The 21,396-nt window shown below is 30.9% G+C and overlaps 1 protein-coding gene across 1 annotated transcript; it reads left to right on the top strand.

The window, feature by feature from the left end:
- The first annotated feature begins 11,463 nt into the window (after positions 1 to 11,463).
- On the top strand, positions 11,464 to 17,525 carry LOC112681392. The gene is made up of 9 exons (XM_025551652.1): positions 11,464 to 11,946; positions 12,583 to 12,691; positions 12,926 to 13,247; positions 13,307 to 14,207; positions 15,010 to 15,072; positions 15,659 to 15,831; positions 15,913 to 16,133; positions 16,413 to 16,767; positions 17,231 to 17,525. The coding sequence occupies exons 1-9, from the start codon at positions 11,464 to 11,466 to the stop codon at positions 17,523 to 17,525; spliced, it is 2,922 nt and encodes a 973-aa protein (XP_025407437.1).
- Positions 17,526 to 21,396: the final 3,871 nt, after the last annotated feature.

Genomic DNA, 21,396 nt, shown 5'->3' with positions numbered 1-21,396 from the left:
GTGTTAAAACGCCTGTTATAACGATTTGTATTTGTTGCCGTAGTTCGTGTTTAATAATATATAGTTAATTATTTTTATTATTTAATAACAGATTCAGGTATTATTTAGAGCGCGGTGTTTATACAAAGTAATTTACATTTAATAAACAGCAATTTATGGTGGAATACTGGAATAGTAAAACAGTATGTGATATGTATATGTTCTAGAAACTAAATATTTTATTTATAATTTATTTAAACATCCATTTTTATATATATTTTAACTATTATAACTCTCAACTTCCAACACAAGCATATGCTTACAGGAGCTGATAAACCATATTTTTTTTTTCTATTGCTAAATTGTTAAATTATATAAATTTCTATAATAAATGGTGTTTGCGCCGCAAACAGATTTAACCTCTTCATGCACGAGATTTTTTTTTCTTAAAAATGAAATATTAAAATTCAGAATCATTTAGCTCTTTGCTTCTAGATGTTGGGAAAAATAAAAATAAAATTTTTTTTTAATTTTTTTTTTTTTATCATGCGGTATCATATGATACCTAGGTGCAATATTTCAAGGAAAAAAAATATTTTTTATTTTTCAAAAAGAATTATTAACTTGTATATTTAACATTCAAATATAACTATTATAACATTAATTAACATTTTTTAAGTATTTTAGAACATAAAATCTATCAAAAAATTTAAAAAATACAGAACTTGAATAGTTTTTTACTGATCACAAGTATCAATTACCTGTGCATAATTAAAGTATAGATCATAAAATAATGAAAAACAAAACAAAACATATTTCTTCAATTAGGAACATAAGTAAAAATTGTGGATTACCTCTGTCCACAGTTACACAATATATAATATAATTAAAAAATTGAAATAAAAACAAAACAAAACAAACTTTTTTGATAAAAAACAGTCAAAATTATGCACTACTTGTACAGAATTATACAATGAATAATACAATAATAATACTTTTACTATTTTGTATGATATGACTTCATACACTCAGGGCATACAGCACATTCACATTTTTCACATGTATATCTTGTTCTGGATGTACAGATCTCATTACGGCAGCGAGAAGCTTGGTCAGTTTCTTTTTTTAATGGATAATGATCAATATTGTCATATCTAATTTCCGTTGGAATAGACTTCTTATATTTCCTTTTTATTGGTGGGGTTTTTTTGGTCAATAGAGTTAGATTTTCTACCTCTTTTTTTTGCTTTTTGTAACTCCAACATAGTCCACACTATTGAACCTTTAAAATTTAACAATGACATATTTCCATCCACACTTTTTCTATAGAATATCCAACTGTTCACTATAGCCATGTTAATTATATGAAAAAAAATTCTAAGATACCACTTTCGATTTTTGAAGCCATGAGGATAGTGAGCTATCATCCTATCCATCATGTCCACTCCTCCCATAAAATTATACTCTTGAACAGCAAATGGTCGACTGATTTCAATTTTTTTTTTCTTTTCGGTCATATCTTTGAGTATAGTCTTCTGGTTGTACTTACTTACCAACTTGGAAGATTGGTCATCGTTCTTCGACACTTTCAACGCTTTGTTTCACAACAATGTGTCTTTAACTGATGTTCAGCGGTTACATTACCTCAAGTCTAGTTTAGGTGGTGCTGCTGCTGACATCATCAAAAACTTTACTATCACTGCAGATAATTATCATGCTGCATATAATGAATTGATACGGCATTATGAAAATAAAGGTTTTACGATCCAAAGTCACATTCGAGCATTGTTGAATTCGCCAAAGGTAATGACAGCTACAGCAGAGGAGCTACGCAAGCTTCATCATCATGTAGCATCCCATGAAGGCTCTTGGACAACCAGTGTTGCATTGGGATGCCTGGTTGGTGACACTCATATGCGGTCAACTTGATGCAAGTACTGCAGTTGCGACAAGATAGTAAAGAACTCCCCACATATGAGCAAATAGAGTCATTTCTTGCCAAACGGGTCTTTGCTTATGAAGTTGGTACCGGCATACCCAGCAATGTCAACGAGCGATCGCATCGGACCAAAGGTCAACAACTTAATAATAAAGTTTTGCTTTCTCAGTCATCTGGAGCAAAACCCATTAAATGTCCTGTGTGCTCTGCTGCGCATAAAATTTATATTTGTGACAATTTCAAGAAAATGTCTTTGCCAGAGAGAAAAAATACAGTGTCAAAATTGCGTCTATGTTTCAATTGTTTAAGCTATGGTCATCAAGTGCGTGATTGTAGATTTCCTGGTTGTCCTCAATGCGGCAAACGTCATAACTCTAAACTGCATAATGATACAGATGTTTCCGTCGATCAGAATGTATCAGTCCAATTGCCAGATGTAGAACAGACCGTGCTTTATACAGAAGTTATACAGAAATCACCAGTGGTTGAATCTTCAGTGAATGTCATGTTAGCTACAGCCATTGTACTTGGTAACGACCAACATGGTCAACCACGACCGTATAGAGCTGTGCTGGACTCTAGATCACAGTTAAATTTTATAACTCATGCCTGTGCGAAGGAACTTGGTTTAAAGTCATCCAATACTATATGTGATATTGTTGGGATTGGTGCTAGGTCATCTAAATCAAAACTGTTGTTAAAAACAAATGTATCCTCTCGTTTTGGTGAAGGTCAACGCAGTGTTCAATTTCACTCTCTGCCAGTTATTGTAAATTCTGTACCTGTTCAAATGGTAAATGATTGTATGCATATACCAAATGGAATTAGAAGTCGCTTGGCGAACCCCCAGTTTTACATTTCTGGTTCCATCGACATACTACTCGGGGCTGAAATATTCTTTGATATATTGGGTAATGAAAAGTGGCAGTTGTTTACCAGCGCTTATTTAAGGAGCACTGATTTTGGTTGGATAGTTACAGGAAAATTGCCATTTATGTCTTGTGCATCAGCTTTACCACCAGTTCTTACTAGTACAAATTCGTCATCTTTACTATATACTACAAAGTCTTTACGGCAAAGTGCTGAGGAACAAAGGTCTGAGGACCATTTCCTTTCTACTGTATCACGTAATAAGCTAGGTCGCTTTGTAGTTCGCCTTCCTTTTATGAAATATCCTCATGTTCTTGGAGATTCTCGACGCCGCGCTCTGCAGCGATTTTTTAATTAAGAGAAACGTCTTGTAAAGGAACCATCACTAGCAAAACAATACAAATATTTCATGGCTGAATATATTGTCATGGGGCATATGGAGTTGGCAAACATTTTATCTCGTGGCCCTACCTATTACCTGTCCCACCATGCTGTGTTTAAGGCAGAAAGTGTTACAACCAAGCTTCGTGTTATGTTCGATGGATCAGCAACTACGTCTTCAGGATTGTCATTAAATGATATTCTCTTAAAAGGACCAAAGGCTCAACCAGATCTGATATGTATACTGCTGCGATTTCGTATACATCGGATTGCCATAACCGCGGGTGGACGTAGCCAAAATGTACAGACAAGTGCTGGTTGCCGAAGAGGACCGAGACTTTCAGCACATTTTGTACCGAGCAGACCCACATGAACAGATAAAAGATTATAGGTTGAACACAGTTACATATGGCACTCGATGTGCTTCGTTCCTAGCAACTCGCTGCTTGTCACAAATTGCTATTGATGTTGACGACGTTGCTATTAAGAGGGTCATACATCAAGATTTTTATGTTGATGATCTACTCAGTGGGGGTGAATCAGATGATCAATTGTTTCATGTGTATCAACAGCTTCAGTCAACCTTGAACCAATATGGTTTTCCACTTCGTAAATGGTGTTCAAGTTCCCCTCAATTGATGAGTCTTATACCTCAAGCCCACGATGATCCAAATTTCGTAATAAAATTAAGCGATGAAAATACAGTCAGTGCTTTGGGATTGCTGTGGCAGCCAGCTAATAACTGTTTCAAGTTCAATGTAAAGGATTGGCAGCCTCCAATACGTATGACGAAGAGAACACTTCTCTCAGATATAAACAGTGTATATGATCCACTTCGTTTAATTTCGCCTGTGCTCATTAAAGGAAAAATATTTGTGCAACAAATGTGGACATTAAAGATAAACTGGGATGAGGTATTGCCTGAGGACTATCAAAATAGGTGGATCAGGTTTTATGGTGGTTTGAAGCCACTTGAGAAACTGAATATTTCCAGACGTATCACATCATACAGTTATGCCACATTAGAGTTACATGGTTTCTGTGATGCGTCTCAAGAAGCCTTTGGTGCAAGTATATATGTTCGATCCATCACTTTTGACGGTCATATCTCGGTTAACTTATTTACATCCAAATCAAGAGTGGCTCCCCTTCGTACAACCACCATCCCACGACTCGAATTATGTGGGGCACTATTGTTGGTAGAGCTCATGGATGATGTTCAGAAACAGCTGGCAGTTTTGAATATTAAAATAGACAATGTTAATGTGTTCTACTGGTGTGATTCCACTATTGTCATTGCATGGATTAGTAGCAAACTTCTGTTTCAAGTTTATATTTCTAATCGAATAGCGCGTATATGCGATAAAACGTATCCCGGTCAATGGCATCATGTTCCAACAAAAGACAACCCGGCGGATCTGATCACAAGGGGAATTGATGCAATATCAATGGCGAGCTCAGATTTATAGTGGAATGGTCCATCATGGTTGTCTAAGAGTAAATGTTTTTGGCCAAACAAACCTGTGTTACCTGAAGAGTTACCCGAAGTCCGCCCTGTAAAATTAGCATTGATCACGGGTGGTGTCAAATCTCGCTGGCTGTTAAGTAAATACTCTCGTTGGAACATTCTTATTCGCGTCACAGCATTGGTACGTAGATTCATAACAAATTGTAAGTGTTGAGTAACAAAACAAAGAGAAAACTGCCTCGTTGGGTTTATCAAGGTTGATGAACAACTTGATGCAGAACGTTTTTGGTTAGCAGATGCTCAAAGTCATTCATTCAGTGAGGAACTTGCTTGCTTGAAGTCTGACAGAGTGGTATGCCGCAGAAGTGGGTTGAGGTCTCTATGTCCCTTTATTGACCAACATGGGCTAATACGAGTTGGTGGTCGTCTTGACAACGCAAATATTGAGTTCAACCAAAAGCATCCCATCGTTCTTCCATCAAGAGACTTAGTTACTAATTTAATTTTTCAATATGAGCATAGATTGCTACACCTTGGACCACAATCGTTGCTAACCATACAATTCATACATTTTATAATAATATATAAGTGTAGATCGATATACTGTCTATTACTGATATTTTTTTTATTTTTCATTTGTTTTTACTTTTATAGAAATGCCTAAAATTAATAGAAGTTCCAAAAGAAGTCTTTCGAAATGTTCTTCACGAACTCGTAGAAAAATTATCCAATTAGAAAATCAAGATGCAGTTTTAGCTAATAATTTATTTTTGGCTCCAGTCGATAATTCTTCTAGCTCTCCTACCAATTTAAATGTACCTACAAATTCGTCTGTACATATTGATAATATTGTTGAAAGTCATGTAACACTAAATCATTACTTCTTGAAATCTAACTTATTTTCTGATTATCGTGAGAGTATTAATGTACCTTCTTCATTATCTATAGTTTTATCAAATTTTGAGAATCCTACAAAATATTTCAACAATAATTCTATTGAATCTGAACTAAAGGAACGGACCGTGAAATGTAAAATAGCCCAGTGCCACTTAAATGAATTATTAATTATTCTAAGGAAACATAAAGGCTTTGAAACACTTCCCAAGGACTCTAGAACTCTTCTTCAAATTCCTAAAATTAATCTTGGACAAATTCGTTCTATCAATCCTAGTGGAAAATATTTTCATTTTGGGTTAACTAATTATATACTTAAGTATTTTTCAAATATTGAAAAAATTCCTAATGAAATCCAATTAGTTATTGGCATCGACGGGCTTCCGATATCTCATAGTAGCAATTGTCAATTATGGCCAATTTTAGCTTACGTTAAACCACACAATTATTTATTGGAAAAAAAAGTTTTTCTTGTTGGTTTATATTGGGGTAAAAGTAAACCGATAGACAGTAACGAATTCCTTATTGATTTTGTCAACGAAGCAAAATAATTATTATCAAATGTTCTTGAAATTAATCAGTCTTCAGTTCCTGTAAGCATTTTGCATTTTGTTGTGATGCCCCTGCTAAATCTTTTTTAACAAAAACCAAATGTTTTTTTCATCATGTTCAAAATGTACCCAAGAAGGTGAATATTTATGTAATAGTATCTGTTTCCCATATAAAGACGAAATGTCAACTTGTAGAACTCACAATAATTTTGTTTCAAGACAGCAAGAAGAGTATCATGTTTCAAATATTAATTCCATTCTGTTAGAATTGCCTCGTTTTAATATTGTTGATGGCTTTTCATTAGATTACATGCATCTCACCTGTTTAGGAGTCATGCGTAAGCTTGTATTGCTATGGTTAAATGGGCCATTATTAGTACGTCTTCCAAACTCTAAGGTAAAACAAATTTCATCTAATTTACGTTCTATAAAAAATCATATTCCAATAGAGTTTAGTAGAAAACCTAGAGATTTGGAAGAAATTTGTCGTTGAAAAGCAACAGAACTTCGTCAACTATTACTTTATACTGGTCCGTTGGTGTTTAAAAATTGTTTGTCTGAAAGATGTTATACAAATTTTATGAGTTTTCATATTGCCATGGTAATATTAATTAGTTCTAATCTAGGTACATATTTACAATTTGCTCAAGATCTTTTAAACTATTTTGTAAAATCTTTTGAAGTAATTTATGGGAAACATTTAATTTCTCATAATGTACACGGATTATTACATTTGTGTCAGGATTATAAATTGTTTGGTCCATTAGAAAATGTCAGTTGCTTTCCTTTTGAAAATTTCATGAAAACATTTAAGGTTTTGTTAAGAAAACATGAAAAACCATTGGAACAAATTGTAAAACGATACAAAGAAATGAAATTAATACCAGTTTTAAATCCTATACAAATCAAGTAGAAAGTGGTACAATTTTAAAATTTCAACATAATAATGGCCCTTTACCATCTACACTTTCTGGAGGATATCAATATAAAACTCTAATTTTAACTAATAAATTAATAACCCTTAAAATTCATAAGGAATCTGATAGTTATTTTGGTACAGCTAATAATGATATAGTTAAAGTATTTAATATTATAACAGATACAATTACTGAACAAATTGTAATTGTAGGAAAAGTATTTACTAAAAAAAAAGTATTTTTTGAAAAACCTATTAAATCTAGCAAATTAGATATTTTTATTTTAAATAGACTCTCTGACGATTTCACATTTTATAGTACAAATCATGTTGTTAAAAAGTATATCATTTTTTCTTCCTATAACGGACATTGTAATGCCTATTTTACACACAGATAACTAATTTCTTTTTTGTTCTCAAAATAAAACGATATACAAAAAATACTCCTATATTGTTACTTTGTATAAACGTATATTTTATTATTATTATTATTATTATTATTATTTTTTCTACTTGTTCAATAATTTAATTTAATAAATATAAAATGTATATTTACTATTTATTAAATAAGTTTTTGTTTATAATTTGTATTAATAATTAATTGTACATAGTATTAATTCAATTGTGTACTTTAGAAGTTGTTATTATCAAAGGGAAAAAATGGTGTATTCAATCGTTTTATTTACAAAAGAAAATTCAGTATCTGCAGTTCCATCAATTTGGTACTTCAATGGTAAATGTGCATGGCCTAAACCGTTGCATTCAACGTCTAGTGTAAATAAACTTATAAGCAGAAAGTCTCCTTATAATACAAATGATTTTGATATATTTGATGCTAGAGAGCTAAAAAATAATATTAGTTAGTTTAAAATTAGAAATATATAAATATATAGATATTATAATTAAGTATTTTTATTATTTTATAGTATCACTAATAAAAGCTAAAAATAAAGCAAAAACTACTATCATAACATCAGACCTTTCTGAGTATGAACGTAGTAGTAGAAAAAAAAGGAATAAACTGATAAATAAAGAATCTGATTCCTGCAGGTATAGTAATTTTAAAAAATCAAAAAAAGAGAAAAAAGAAATTGAATTACCACATTATTCTTCAAAGTCGTCAAGTTCATCAGAAATTGGTAAGTAAAAATCAAGTTTTATTACAATTTAGATTTTAAGGTATCTGCAGATAGAGGAATCTCAGACAGCAATTTAGTAATGTTGATATTATAGTAAGTAACATTGTATATTAAATGATGTTAAACATTTTGATATAAATGTTGTCTTATTATTGTAGAAACATTTATTTTATATTATTATATGAAGAACGTTTTTTAAACGTTACCATAATATTCAGTTTTAATTCTTATAGTTTAACCGTTACTATAACATTTTATGTTTATTATTTTAGAAATTTTGAATAAATGTGATTTTAAAAATATTTGCTTAAAATATTATACAGGAATTATTTTAATAATGTTTAACAGGCGACGTTATAGATACTATACGACCTAAATAATTAGAATAATATGTTATGTGATTTACATTTTACTTTTAATTATTTATTACCACAACTTTGTCTATATATTATATTGGTCTCTTCGAATGTATCGAGTGTTATTTTAATATTAGAAATTTATTAACTCTATTGGGGACGATACTACCTCTCTATAGCGGTCATTTATTCTGGTCCTCTTGGTGACCGTTAAATTAATTTTTCACTCATAGTCTGTAGTGGAGGCTTAAATATATATTTTTGAACTACACACATTAATATATGAAGCACTCAAAATGTTTTTATCATGTATATAAATTAATGAATCCAAATTAAAATTAAGAAGAAATAGTATTACAATTTATTACATTATATAGTGTGTTTAGTATCTACTATAGTGTACTGCACATAATTTTAGTTTCGGGTCTATGCCCTATGGACTTGATCGATAGGTACGCGTACACGGACATCTCCTTCTCTTATTCAAATAATATTTCTATTATTAAATTATAACAGCAATCGTCGAACACCAAATAACAAATGCATATCTAATATCTATAATAAAGTGATACATATATATTATATTAAATACTTAATACTTAATTTTACATTATTAAATTGTTTGAATTTTAGATACTCGTATTTTTATAATTCAAGGGTTCATGAGTTTATTATATTATGATGGTAAACCGTGTTCATACTACGTTATACTAAAGCCGGGTTTACACGTAACAATAAATCGTTACAATGTAATTGACAATTTATCGTCGTTTTTATTGTACCAATTTATCGAAATAGTGAATATTGTTTACACGCTACGATTTCTTGTCCAATATTCTTTGTCGACCACGGTTCATCACAACTCAGTTGGCCATTAGCTTTCGCCATGGAGGAAATACTGTTGTGGTCGTTATCTAGTTTGTTTAGCGAAAAAAGCAAAACAGTCACGAAGACTAAGAAGAAAGTGGAGCCGCAAATGGTTGCTGAAGAAAAGGGAATTTTCTCATATAAACTTATTGCGAAAATTATGAAATGAACCCAATGACTGGCGAAATTATTTGAGAATGGATGAAGAGACTTATGTTGAGTTGTTAAAGTTAGTTTCTCCGTTTATCGTAAAAAAAGACACTGTTATGAGAAAAGCCATATCTCCACACGAGAGACTCTCAGCTACCTTACGATTCCTTGCTACCGGAAGAAGCTTTAAGGACATGGAATTTTTAACTGCCATTTCTAAACCAGCTCTCTGCAAAATAATTCCGGAAACCTGTGAGGCTATCTACAAAGTATTAAAAAAATACATACATGTATGTTCACTAAATTTTTTTTTATTTACTTTTAAACCATAGACAATACAAATATTATAATTTATAATCAAATGTAATAGGTACAATATAAAGTGAATAATTATAGAATATGTTTTACACATGAAAATGCCCTTTTACTAAATGAATTTTGAAAAGAAACTAGAAACATTGTTTTCCATTGATTGGTTGAGATCTGTGTTAATCGTTTTACTTTTTTTTCTTTTTTTTTTTTTTTTATTTAAGCTACCAATATAAAATTATTACAGCTTAACCATTACAGCTAAAGATATGTTAACAACTAATAATACAAGATATAAATAGGCCTAAAAAGAATATATAATGACAAAAAAAAAAAAAAGAAAAAGAAAACAATCAGAGGTTAGAAAGTTAACAAACTTAAACCTACAACAACAAAACAAAAACAAGCAAAAGAAAAAAAAAAAAAAAAAGAACGACAAAAAAAACAGATTAAAATCAATATAATCAAATAGAGAATCCAGCATTTTCGAAGAATTTCAAAATAAAAATGATAATGGCTCTTGAAAAATAATTAAGGATAACTGTAGGTTCTAAAGACATAATATTATTATTATGTAAAAAACGAAGCAATTTAGATCGGGAAATGGAGAGTGCTGAACAATCGGCGAGAATGTGTGAGAAGTCGCAGATTGATTCTTCTGCATGACGAGTGCACAACGGGGAGTAGTTCAAGTCGAGGTGGAAGGCATGTGCGGGAAGTAAATTGTGACCAAGTCTGAGCCTGGTGAATCGGACGATTTGGGACCTGTCAAGGGGCTGGTTAATAAACCATGGGTGTCGTGGAATAGTGGGGGTTATGGATCTATACCACTTAGCGAAATCAGGAGCCACTGATGACCATCTATCTTGCCAAGCCTGTTTGTAATTATTTTGTAAAATATTAAAAAGATCCGAGGATGGGATTTTACGCACAGATGTGTTTAAGCTATATTTGGTGGATGAGGCTAGGATATTAGCAACTTCATTGCCTGAGATTCCCGAATGGCCTGGGACCCACAAGAATTCGATTATTATATCCTGAGAGTATAATTCAAAAAGCGAAGCTTTGATTTTAAGAATAAGGGGAGACGTGGCCGCAGAAATTGAGGTAGAATTAATAGCGCAAAGAGCTGCTTGGGAATCCGAGACAATCAAGCATTTTGTAATGTTTAAAGATTTGATATATCCAAGAGCTGTCGCAATCGCATAGCACTCTGCCGTAAAAGAACAAACAACCTGGGGTAAGGTATCGGAGTATTTGACCATCCTTTCAGGGATAAAGAATGAGAAACCTGCAGAGTTGGTTGACACTGAGCCATTAGTATAAACCAAACAGTAATTATGGAAATTTAATTTTATAAATTCATTGAAGATGTGATTGACAGAGAAAGAAGGCATATTGACTCTATCGCTATTATATTTGCAATCCTTAAAAAGTAGTAATATATGAACTCGAGAAATAAATGTGAGAGCTTCAAACGGGATATCAAAACAATGAAGACGTTTTTGAGGTAAAATGACAGAGGAGGTGAAGTGGTTGATAGAAAAGGCAATGGAAGCTAAAATCGGGAGAGTTTTTGGAACGTATCGGCAATGAGTAGACAGAGCTGAAAACTTATTAAAAATAGAATTGGGAGAGTTAGAAATGTGCTTTAACAAAAACTTTCCTGCAAGTCAACGTGACCGAAATTCTATAGGTGGACACATTGACCTCACATTTGATTCTGGGGCCTTAAGATATGACAAGAAAGATAATGAATATTATTTGTTGAATACTAAGTGTGAGACAATAGGCAACAAGAATGTAGATACAGGTGGCTTGCTACATGGTTTCTTAAAGGGGTTCAAATTGTCAACTGATGTAGACAACTCTCTACCAATGATAAGTGTCTCTCAGCTTGCTAGGGATTACCCAAACATATTTGATGGATTTAAATGTCAAGTACACTGGGGAGGAAGAGTATTTGTTGCCACAAAGGATCCAGAAGTAGACATACAAACAGAGAAAACCATTACGAGGCAAATAAGATCTTATAATGCTGAGCAAAAAGATAATACCAATTACAGTGCCTTTGGTGGTCTCAAGAGACAAGGTGAAGATAGGAGTGACGAGGACTCTGATCACAGTGTAGGAACCAGCAAAAGATTAAAGTGAAGGTCCAATGGCCTTTTGTCTGTGTCTATCTGGAAGCTCCTAGTGTACTTTCCACCATTTTTGCCACTGCTTGTGAAAGATAAATTTAAATGTAAAAAAAAAAAAAAAAAAAAATGATGTGATGGTACCTTTTGTGGTGAAGGTGATAAATAAAAGGAGAGTTGTTTTAAAGAAGTAGCACTTTATTATAATTAAAATGAACTATGGACTATTTAAAATGGAATAAAGAAATAATGCAATAATAAAATAATGAAATACTACAATTATAAAATATTAAAAGATACTCTGACACGCGTTGATGCTCTGTAGTGGTCATTACTTGACTGCTCGAGCATTGTGACAAACAACCCAGCGTTTCCGCCGAGTCGTGGGATTCGCTGATCAAGCAAATGCCGATGGCTCGCTGGTTACGTAGGCCACTTTATTACAAGAAAAAAAATATACATTGATACTACCGGGTGTCGTATAAACGACATGTAGTCTACAGGGTACAACAGTATCAATAAAAATACATTGTCACATAATAGTAGATCTTTGAGATCTTATATAGATTCAACTAATATAACTAGTCATCTTGTTTCTACTATTTCAAAACCTCAAACTTCTCAGGGACCAGTGCCACCTCCTAGTATTAATTATCCTGTTCCTACCAATACACATATTCCTAGAGTTAGAGTCCAACATACTCAAAAACCAGTTAACTTGAAGTGGAAGAAAGGTAACCTAATAACCAATGACATCAGTCTAGTACACAGTCCAGTTACTTTGCCTACTAATATTTTAAATTTCGAATCACCTCTGCAATTTTTTTCATATTTTTTCACTAATGAATTATTTGACAAAATTAAAACTGAATCTGAGCTATATTCAACTCAAAAAAATCCAAACAAACCATACAGTGTATCTATTGTTGAACTAAAAAGGTTTGTAGGTATTTGTTTATATGCTTCAGTGTGCCATGTACCAAATGTGAGGGATTATTGGAGTGATTATTTGGGTTTCTCTCCAATTTATGAAGCAATGACCCAAAAGAGATTTGAGCAAATTAGACAGTTTTTGCATTTTAACAATAATGAGAAAATGTTTCCCAAAGACCATGTAAATCATGATAGGTTACACAAAATTAGACCATTAGGTGACTATCTAAATGCTAAATTTAGTAGCATTCCGTATCGTAGAGACTTAGCACTTGATGAACAGCTATGTGCTACCAAAACCAGAAATTATTTAAAGCAATACCTTCCGATGAAGCCTCATAAGTGGGGGTTTAAATTGTATGTGCTTAGTGACTACAAAGGATTTTCTTACAAATTTGAAATTTAAATCAAGAAAGATTTCGATTACAAAATGAGGAAGATTTAGGCTCTAGTGCCAATGTAGTGATAAGGTTGACTCGTGAAGTTCCTACTAATGCAAATTATAGAGTTTATTTTGATAACTATTACACAAGCATTCCTCTAATGGCAGCCTTATATCAAAAAGGAATATTGAGTGTAGGTACTATAAGACGTAATGGAATTCCTAATTGTAGATTACCTGATGAAAAGTTTTTTAAAAAACAAATACGTGGTACGGCATATGAATATATAACATCTTACAAAGAAGCTCCGTTAAGTAACGTAGTATGGAAAGATAATAAATTAGTAACTTTAATGTCAACATACTGTGGTATTGAACCTAAATCATCAATTGAACGTTTTGATAAAAAATCTAAAACCAAAACGACAGTTGAATGTCCTTTTATAATAAAGGAATATAACCGATTTATGGGAGGTGTGGACACATTGGATAGCTTAATTGGTCGAAACAAAATTCAAATGAGATCTCGAAAATGGTTTGTACGATTATTTTACCATTTACTTGATTTGACTACAGTCAATTCGTGGCTATTATATAAACGAGTAAAAGAAGAAAAAATGGAACCTGTGAAGTACACATTAGCGGATTGGAGAAAAGAATTGGCATTTTGTTTAACCAAAACAGGTGTTATAAGAAAGAGTCGTGGGCGTCCTTCATTGCTTGAAGCAGAACTTCAAAATGTAAAAAAAAGAAGACCTACTACTTCTACACCAAAGGATGTAAGGAAAGATATGTTAGGACATTGGCCGAGATTCCAGGATAAAAAAGGGCGATGTAAAATTCCCCACTGTACTGGTACTACATTTTGGATGTGTTCTAAGTGTAAGCAATATTTATGTCAAACCAAAGATAAGCAGTGTTTTGAAGACTATCATGTGACATGAATAAATATTTTTCAACTATGTAATTCTTATTATTATTCTCATGTTATAAAATATGGTTTATGTTTAAAATTTTTAGTAAAAAAAAAAAAATAAAAATATTATTAAGTGCTCAGTTTCTACAAGAGGAAAATTTTAGTTTTTTGATTGCTTAATTTAAAATAAAATAAAGGTAAATTTTATATTATTTTGTTTTTAAACATATTTTTCATATAGGTAATGTATTTGTTTTTATAATATTATATTTTATAATTTACTATGTTAATTACATTGAATAGGATAAAAATCAAAAAAGTTAATGACGTGTTTTTACAAAATAAATGTTTTATTTACAATGTTATTAGTTTTTTTTCATAAGCATTCACGCGCAGTGTTGCTTAGAAGCAACAAATTAAAATAGCTCGATTTAAGTTAAAAAACAATTTGAGAATTTTTTTAATATTTTTTCCGAATTCCTGGCACATAGTTTAGTTTAAAAACATTTTTTTTTGAAAGAAAAAAAAATCGCGCATTGAAGGGTTAAAAGTTATAAATTACCATTGACATTAAATTATTATTTAATAAATATATATTCATTGAAATTGTATATATTTTATACTACTTAAATCTATAAAATGAAAAAATATTTATTAAAAATTACTAAAGTAAGCTATCACTAGCTAATACCTAGGGCTTTGATTTTGTAGCAAATGCTTATTTCGATGGGAGTGTAATAGAAACATAATTCTTATACTTGAATACGTTTTGAATCATTCTGATTTCAACGAAGTAAACCTAATTTTTCTTTTTTTCTCAGTCAAATAATTCAGATTCTGAAGATGATCCATCACCAGTATTAAAGAAAAAAAAATCATTAGTAGTAAGTTAAACAATTCTCATTGGAGTGCTTTAAAATTTAATATTATCAGTCCATTGGAAAAATATATATATTACTTTAGGAAAGTATAACAACACAGCAATCAAGTTCACATGATATATCAACTACCGATTTTAATATTCAAAACTCTACACAGGTACAAAACCAAATACTCAGTATAAAAAAAATAGTCAGTAATTTCATAAAGTAGTATTGCTAATTTAATTTATTAAATATTTGAGAGTACCTAGGTATAGACAATTTTTGGAAAACTTTATTTTAACTTTGATGTTTTAAGTATTATTAGTTTTTATACTTCTTAGTTCAGTACTTAGGACTTTTTTTTTTAAATTTATTTGTTGAGCTATAACAAGCATTCTTGACAGTATTTTAAACAAATTTTTCTTAAAAGATTTAAGAATTTTAAAACATTTTTGTTTAAAGTATAGGTTGCCATTTGAAAATCAAAAGTTGATAATGATTATACCATAAAAAAATGTACATATTGCATTCATTGAATTTTTATAAATTTATTGAATTTAAAATAATTTATTAAATAAAATTAATTAATAAAAAATTAATTTATTAGATTAAAGAGAGTGATATTGAATCAAGTTCGATGGAAACTTTATCAAACTCTGAAACTATTGGTCATCACAAGCATAGAAAACAAAAGTATAGGTCTCACTGGGAATCCATACAAGAATTCAAAGGTTGGTTAAAACCAGTTGAAAATAATAATTTCAAAGCCAAATGTATCAAGTGCAATGTAACATTTGTGTCTGAATTAAGTACTATTAAATACTATAGTAAAGGCACTAAACATTTAAATTTAATAAAAAGTGCTCCTCCCAAGTCAACATTAATGATGACCAATTTTACAAGTTTTGAAAAGGATGATTTAGACAAAGATGTAAAAATTGCAGAAATCAAATTGACTGGATATTTAGCTGAACATAATATCTCTTTTAACAGTATAGAACATTTAGAAGGTCTTTTAAAAAGTATATTCCCAGACTCAAAAATTTGTCAAAAAATAAAGCTCAAGAGAACCAAGGCTACAAGTATTATTAAAAACGTTATTACACCATGTGCAAAAGAAAATCTTGCATACAAACTTAAGCAAAATCAATTTCCAATATTAATAGACGAATCAACAGATATAGCCAGCGAGTCAACATTAGGTATAATTGTTCGATTTTTTGATAGTGAAGTTGGACAAATTGTAAGCAGATTTTGAGATTTGGTGCAAGTACATGACATAAAAAATCCAAATTCAGGAGCAACAGCAAACAATTTATTTAATTCTGTTATGAAAAGTTTTGAAAAATTTAATATTCCAGATAGTAATGTCATCGGTTTTAGTTCTGATGGTTGCAATGCTATGTTCGGCAAAAATAATTCAGTAGTTGGTCGGTTTTATGCACGTTTTCCAGGTATATATACTATGAAATGTATATGCCATAGTTTGCATTTAGTGGCTAGTGAAGCCTGTAAGAAATTGCCTCGCAGCTGTGAAGACTTGGCGAGAAATGTCTATTCTTTTTTTAGTCATAGTGCTAAAAGGCAAAGTGATTTTGTTCAGTTCCAAGCATTTGTCGAAGTAAAAATTCATAAGATTCTCCATCCATCTCAGACTCGCTGGCTTTCACTAACAACTGTTGTCACCCGTATTTTAGAACAGTGGGAAGCCCTTAGGTTGTATTTTGATGAAAAATTACTGGCTGCTGAATTTATTCATATTCAACTAAATAATCCTTTTACTAAATTATTTTACTTATTTTTAGAATTTATTTTACCCAAATTTACACTGCTTAATAAATATTTTCAAACCAATAAGGTTATTTTACCAGTTATTCATGAAAAAATGACCAACACATACAGAGAAATTCTTTTATGTTTTCTGGATCAACAATATGTAATGAAAACACCATTAATAGACATCAATCCAAATAATAAAGAAAAAACCCTAAAAAACTCTAACATTTATTTAGGTGTTAAAGTTAAAAACTATATGGCGATAGAAACTATTAGAAAAAAACCCAAATTGATTCAACACTTTTTTGAAAAGTGTTTAGACTTTTAAAGAACAAGTTGTCTAGAATTAAAAAAAAAGGTTTTATTTTGATGATACCCTTTTGCCCATTTTAAACATTTTAAGTCCAAAAACTGCCTTGTCGATGGAAATGAGATCTAAATATCCCAGTATATTAAGTTTAGCATCAAAGATCAAAAGAATTGCTGGTGATGATGAAATATTTTTACAAGAACTGGATAATCAGTGGAGGAAGTTGCCATTAACACATTTTTCAATAAATATCAACACAGAAATTGAACCAGACAAATTTTGGGCAAAAGTTGCTGTGTTTAAAGATTCAGATTCTGATGACCCTGAATGTTCTTTCTTCCTTTGCTTTAAAAGTCTTATCATTGCCCCACTCAAATGCGGACTGTGAGCGTTTATTTAGTAAAATTAACAGAGTTAAAACTAAATCAAGAAACCGGCTGATCAGTGAAACTATTGCTGCGACAGTATTAACTAGTCAGTTGATTTCTAACTCCAGTAATAGTCAAGGTACTTGTTTTGTTTGTTTTTTTGTTTTTATTTATTTATTTACGGGTAATAACCCAATTACATAAGGATTGAAATTTAGTACATAATACATATAGGTATGGTAAAACATTTGATAGGTAAATAACATTTGAAAAAATAAATTAATGAATAACTAAGATACTTAATATTCTAATAATACAAAAAACACAGAAATATAGTAAAAATAACAATTGGACAAAATACTCAAAATACGAAAACTCAATACAGTACAACTCAAAAATTAATATCAGAAATAAATCTAAACAATTTTTTTTCTTACAAAACTATTGAAAAAATCGACAGAATTTGGACTGAAATTAAAAAAATCAATTTGTTCATCATTAGCGATAGCCATCATTCTATTTATAGGAGCGGATAACGCATAATTAGTTTTGTGATTATTTATATAAAAAGTACTTATGATTGATGATCTAGTTCTGACTTGAGGAACAGAAAAATTTAAAAAACTTAATAGCTCCGGACAGAAGAAAAAACCGTTTAGCAGTTTGAACAAAAATAATAGATCATTTACCTTTCTTCTGTTTGCTAAGCTCTGGATGTTAAATGTGTTCAACAAAGGTTGATAAGATGAGTGAGGTACACGTATAATATTACATTTATAGGACATAAAACGGAGAAAGCGATTTTGGACATTCTCAATGCATTGAATTTGCGTGTTTAAATAAGGAGACCAAACTGTTGAATTATATTCAAGCTTAGATCTAACTAAGGACATAAATAGAATTTTTAATGTGTTATGGTTATTGAAGTCTTTACAGTTTCTCGTAATAAAGCCTAATATCGAAGATGATTTATTGATAATATGTTGAATGTGGTGATTAAAGGTTAAATTAGACTCGAATATGACACCAAGATCACAAAATTCATTTACACGATGTAAATGGTGGTTACGTAAACTATAAGTGTGAAGAATTGGATTACGAGATCGCGTGAAGGACATAACTTTGCATTTTTCGTAGTTTAAAGGTAATTTATTAATATCACACCAATTAGCTAAAAAACTTAAATCATCTTGTAATAAAGATGTATCATTACTGTTTTTTATGAGACGGAACAATTTCATATCGTCGGCGAATAGTAATTTTCTAGAATAAAACAAATTTAAATCATTTATAAATAATAGAAATAGAATTGGAGCAAGGTGAGAACCTTGAGGAACACCAGATGATACAGTAAAAGGAATCGATTTAAAGTTTTTACACTTGACTATTTGTTTTCTATCGGAAATATAAGAATAAATCCAAGAAAGAAAGGGGTCATTCATACCAATAGTACGGAGTTTAGAGATAAGAATTTGGTGATCGACTTTATCAAAGGCTTTAGAGAAATCTGTAAAAATAACATCAACTTGAAAACCTTGAGAAAAGGCATCAAGTATAAATTTCTGAAAAATTAACTGATGTGACTTTCATACCACCAAAAAATATGCTGAGTTTTATGACTACCTCAAATTTATATCCAGTCACTAGCACAATTATTGATGATAATTTTAAGTTTTAAGTTTTAATTTGTAATATAAGTATTTAATGTGTATGTTGAAAATCATTAACTTAATTGTTATAGTTATTTGTTTTATTGTTTTTCTTTTTAAATTGCTAATTTTTTAATTTCACCACTTAACTTCAAAAAGTTTTAATGTTAATATTTTATTCACTTTTTTAGAGTTTCACTGTATCGAATAAGTTGTTTTGATTTTAAAATATAGTTTTATCAAGTATTTTATCAGTATTTTCAATTATTATATAAATTGGTGCGTGCATGCGCGTGTGGATGTAATATGGGAATAATTTGGGAAAACTTAAATTTTTCATGTACGGTAATTGAATGTAAATTACGGTAATTTTGAAGACTTTGTACGATAATCTTAGTTTCAAAACCTGGCAACACTGGTCACCACCGGCGACTTTTGAACCGGGTCTGTTTTTGCCGTACTTTCCATGCGAGCAGACCGTGCGTTGGTCACGTCGGGCCGTTTTTTAGTGTCGTGTTAGCGAACGCATTATGGTGTGGTTGCAATCATTGTTTTAATCCGTTGCATAATTTATTGTTATTTCGATCGCGTATTACTGTTATTATTATTAGTCGCGAATTGCAACTTGTTTCGCTCTTCGGTGTCACGCACGTTCGATACATTACGTAACGTCGCCGTTGTTATCGTCGCTGCTGCCAACCCCCGTTCACCTGCGTACCAACGACATTGTCGCAGCCACAGCTGATTGCAGTCACCGTCGTCGCCGACACCCTGCCCCGCCGCAGCGTATGTGTCATCCGATAATCTGGAATCATTAACCTCAAAATGCATCTTGGCACATATGATGCCATCAACTAAAATCATATATTTATGCGTTCTCGATATCGTTAACACATGATTTTTTCTGTTGATCACACTGTAAATATATAAGTGTGATAAAATAATATCATTCGGTCACCCGCTATTTTGTTATCACAATTTATTGTAAGTTTTGAATTATTGATACTCGAAGGTTCCGTATTATCATTATTTTGTATTTTTCGAAATATTATTACTTTGGTAATTTAATAGATAAGAGGTCCAAACATTTTTTATTTTAATTATTAAAAACTATTTAACTCTAGTAATTATAAGTTTATAAGAAATAAACGTTTGTATAGCTACAATATTGTATTATTTAGCCGGCATTGTATGTGCCACTGTGCAGGTTCGGAATGATTCAATAACTATGTTTTGCGTAGTTGCCTATGAAATTTTTTTTTCTCATTATATTTATTTCTTTAGAATGGCGTTTAAAAAATTAAAAGATGTTGATATTGAACGGTTTTTGGCCTGTGCTCCACCAAGTGGATCCGAATTTAGTGATTTAAGTGATGACGATGTAGAAATTACGGATGAAAATTTATTTGCTGGTAATCAAAATCTAAATAACGATTATTTATCTGATGATTTGTGTTTTGATCACGAAGAAGTAGTTAATGAATGAATATGACAAAGATGCACAAAATTATCAGGTATTCAAAGAGGCATTTGAACGATCTTTTAAAAAAGTCGAAAATAAACAAAATGTCCTTAATATTGATGAACCGTTTGCAAGTACAGAAATAGCGAGTAATAACAATAAAATAGTAAAACAAAATCATAAAAGATTACTACGTGGATATAAAATAAATAAAAAACATCAGCAAACAAATAAAGTAACTACGATAAAAAAAACCGATCATGTTCTTGTAAAAAAATTAAAAACCAAAAAACAACCTGAGAAATGGTACCCCGGTAAAGACAATAATTATGTAGGAAACATTACTAAGTTTAAAGGTGAATTAAATTAAATTCAAGCATTTACATCGAATGGCTATTTTATTCAACTTTTTCCAGATTCTATTTTTGAACTTATTGCTAACGAAAGTTGTCAATATGCAGCTCAAATTGGTAATTTTTCATATTATGTTTCTGAAAATGAAATAAAAGCTTTTATTGGTATTAATATTATTATGACGTATATAAAGTATCCAAACACTAGAATGTATTGGTCAAGTGAGCCTGGTCTAAGAATGGATCAAATTGCAAATGTTATGTCCGTTAATCGATTTAGTGAAATTAAACGTTATTTACATTTTACAAATAACTTAAATGCTTCAAATTTAAATGATCGTTATTAGAAAATTCGTCCGGTTCTTGAAATACTACATAAAACAATTCATGATTGTGCGTCCCCTCTGAAAATATTTCTACTAATGAG

Source organism: Sipha flava, unplaced genomic scaffold, assembly GCF_003268045.1.
Source record: "Sipha flava isolate LNK unplaced genomic scaffold, YSA_version1 19074_pilon_pilon, whole genome shotgun sequence".
Lineage (NCBI taxonomy): Eukaryota > Metazoa > Arthropoda > Insecta > Hemiptera > Aphididae > Sipha > Sipha flava.
Note: the sequence above shows the minus strand (reverse complement) of the source record. Positions and strands in the feature narration are given on the sequence as shown.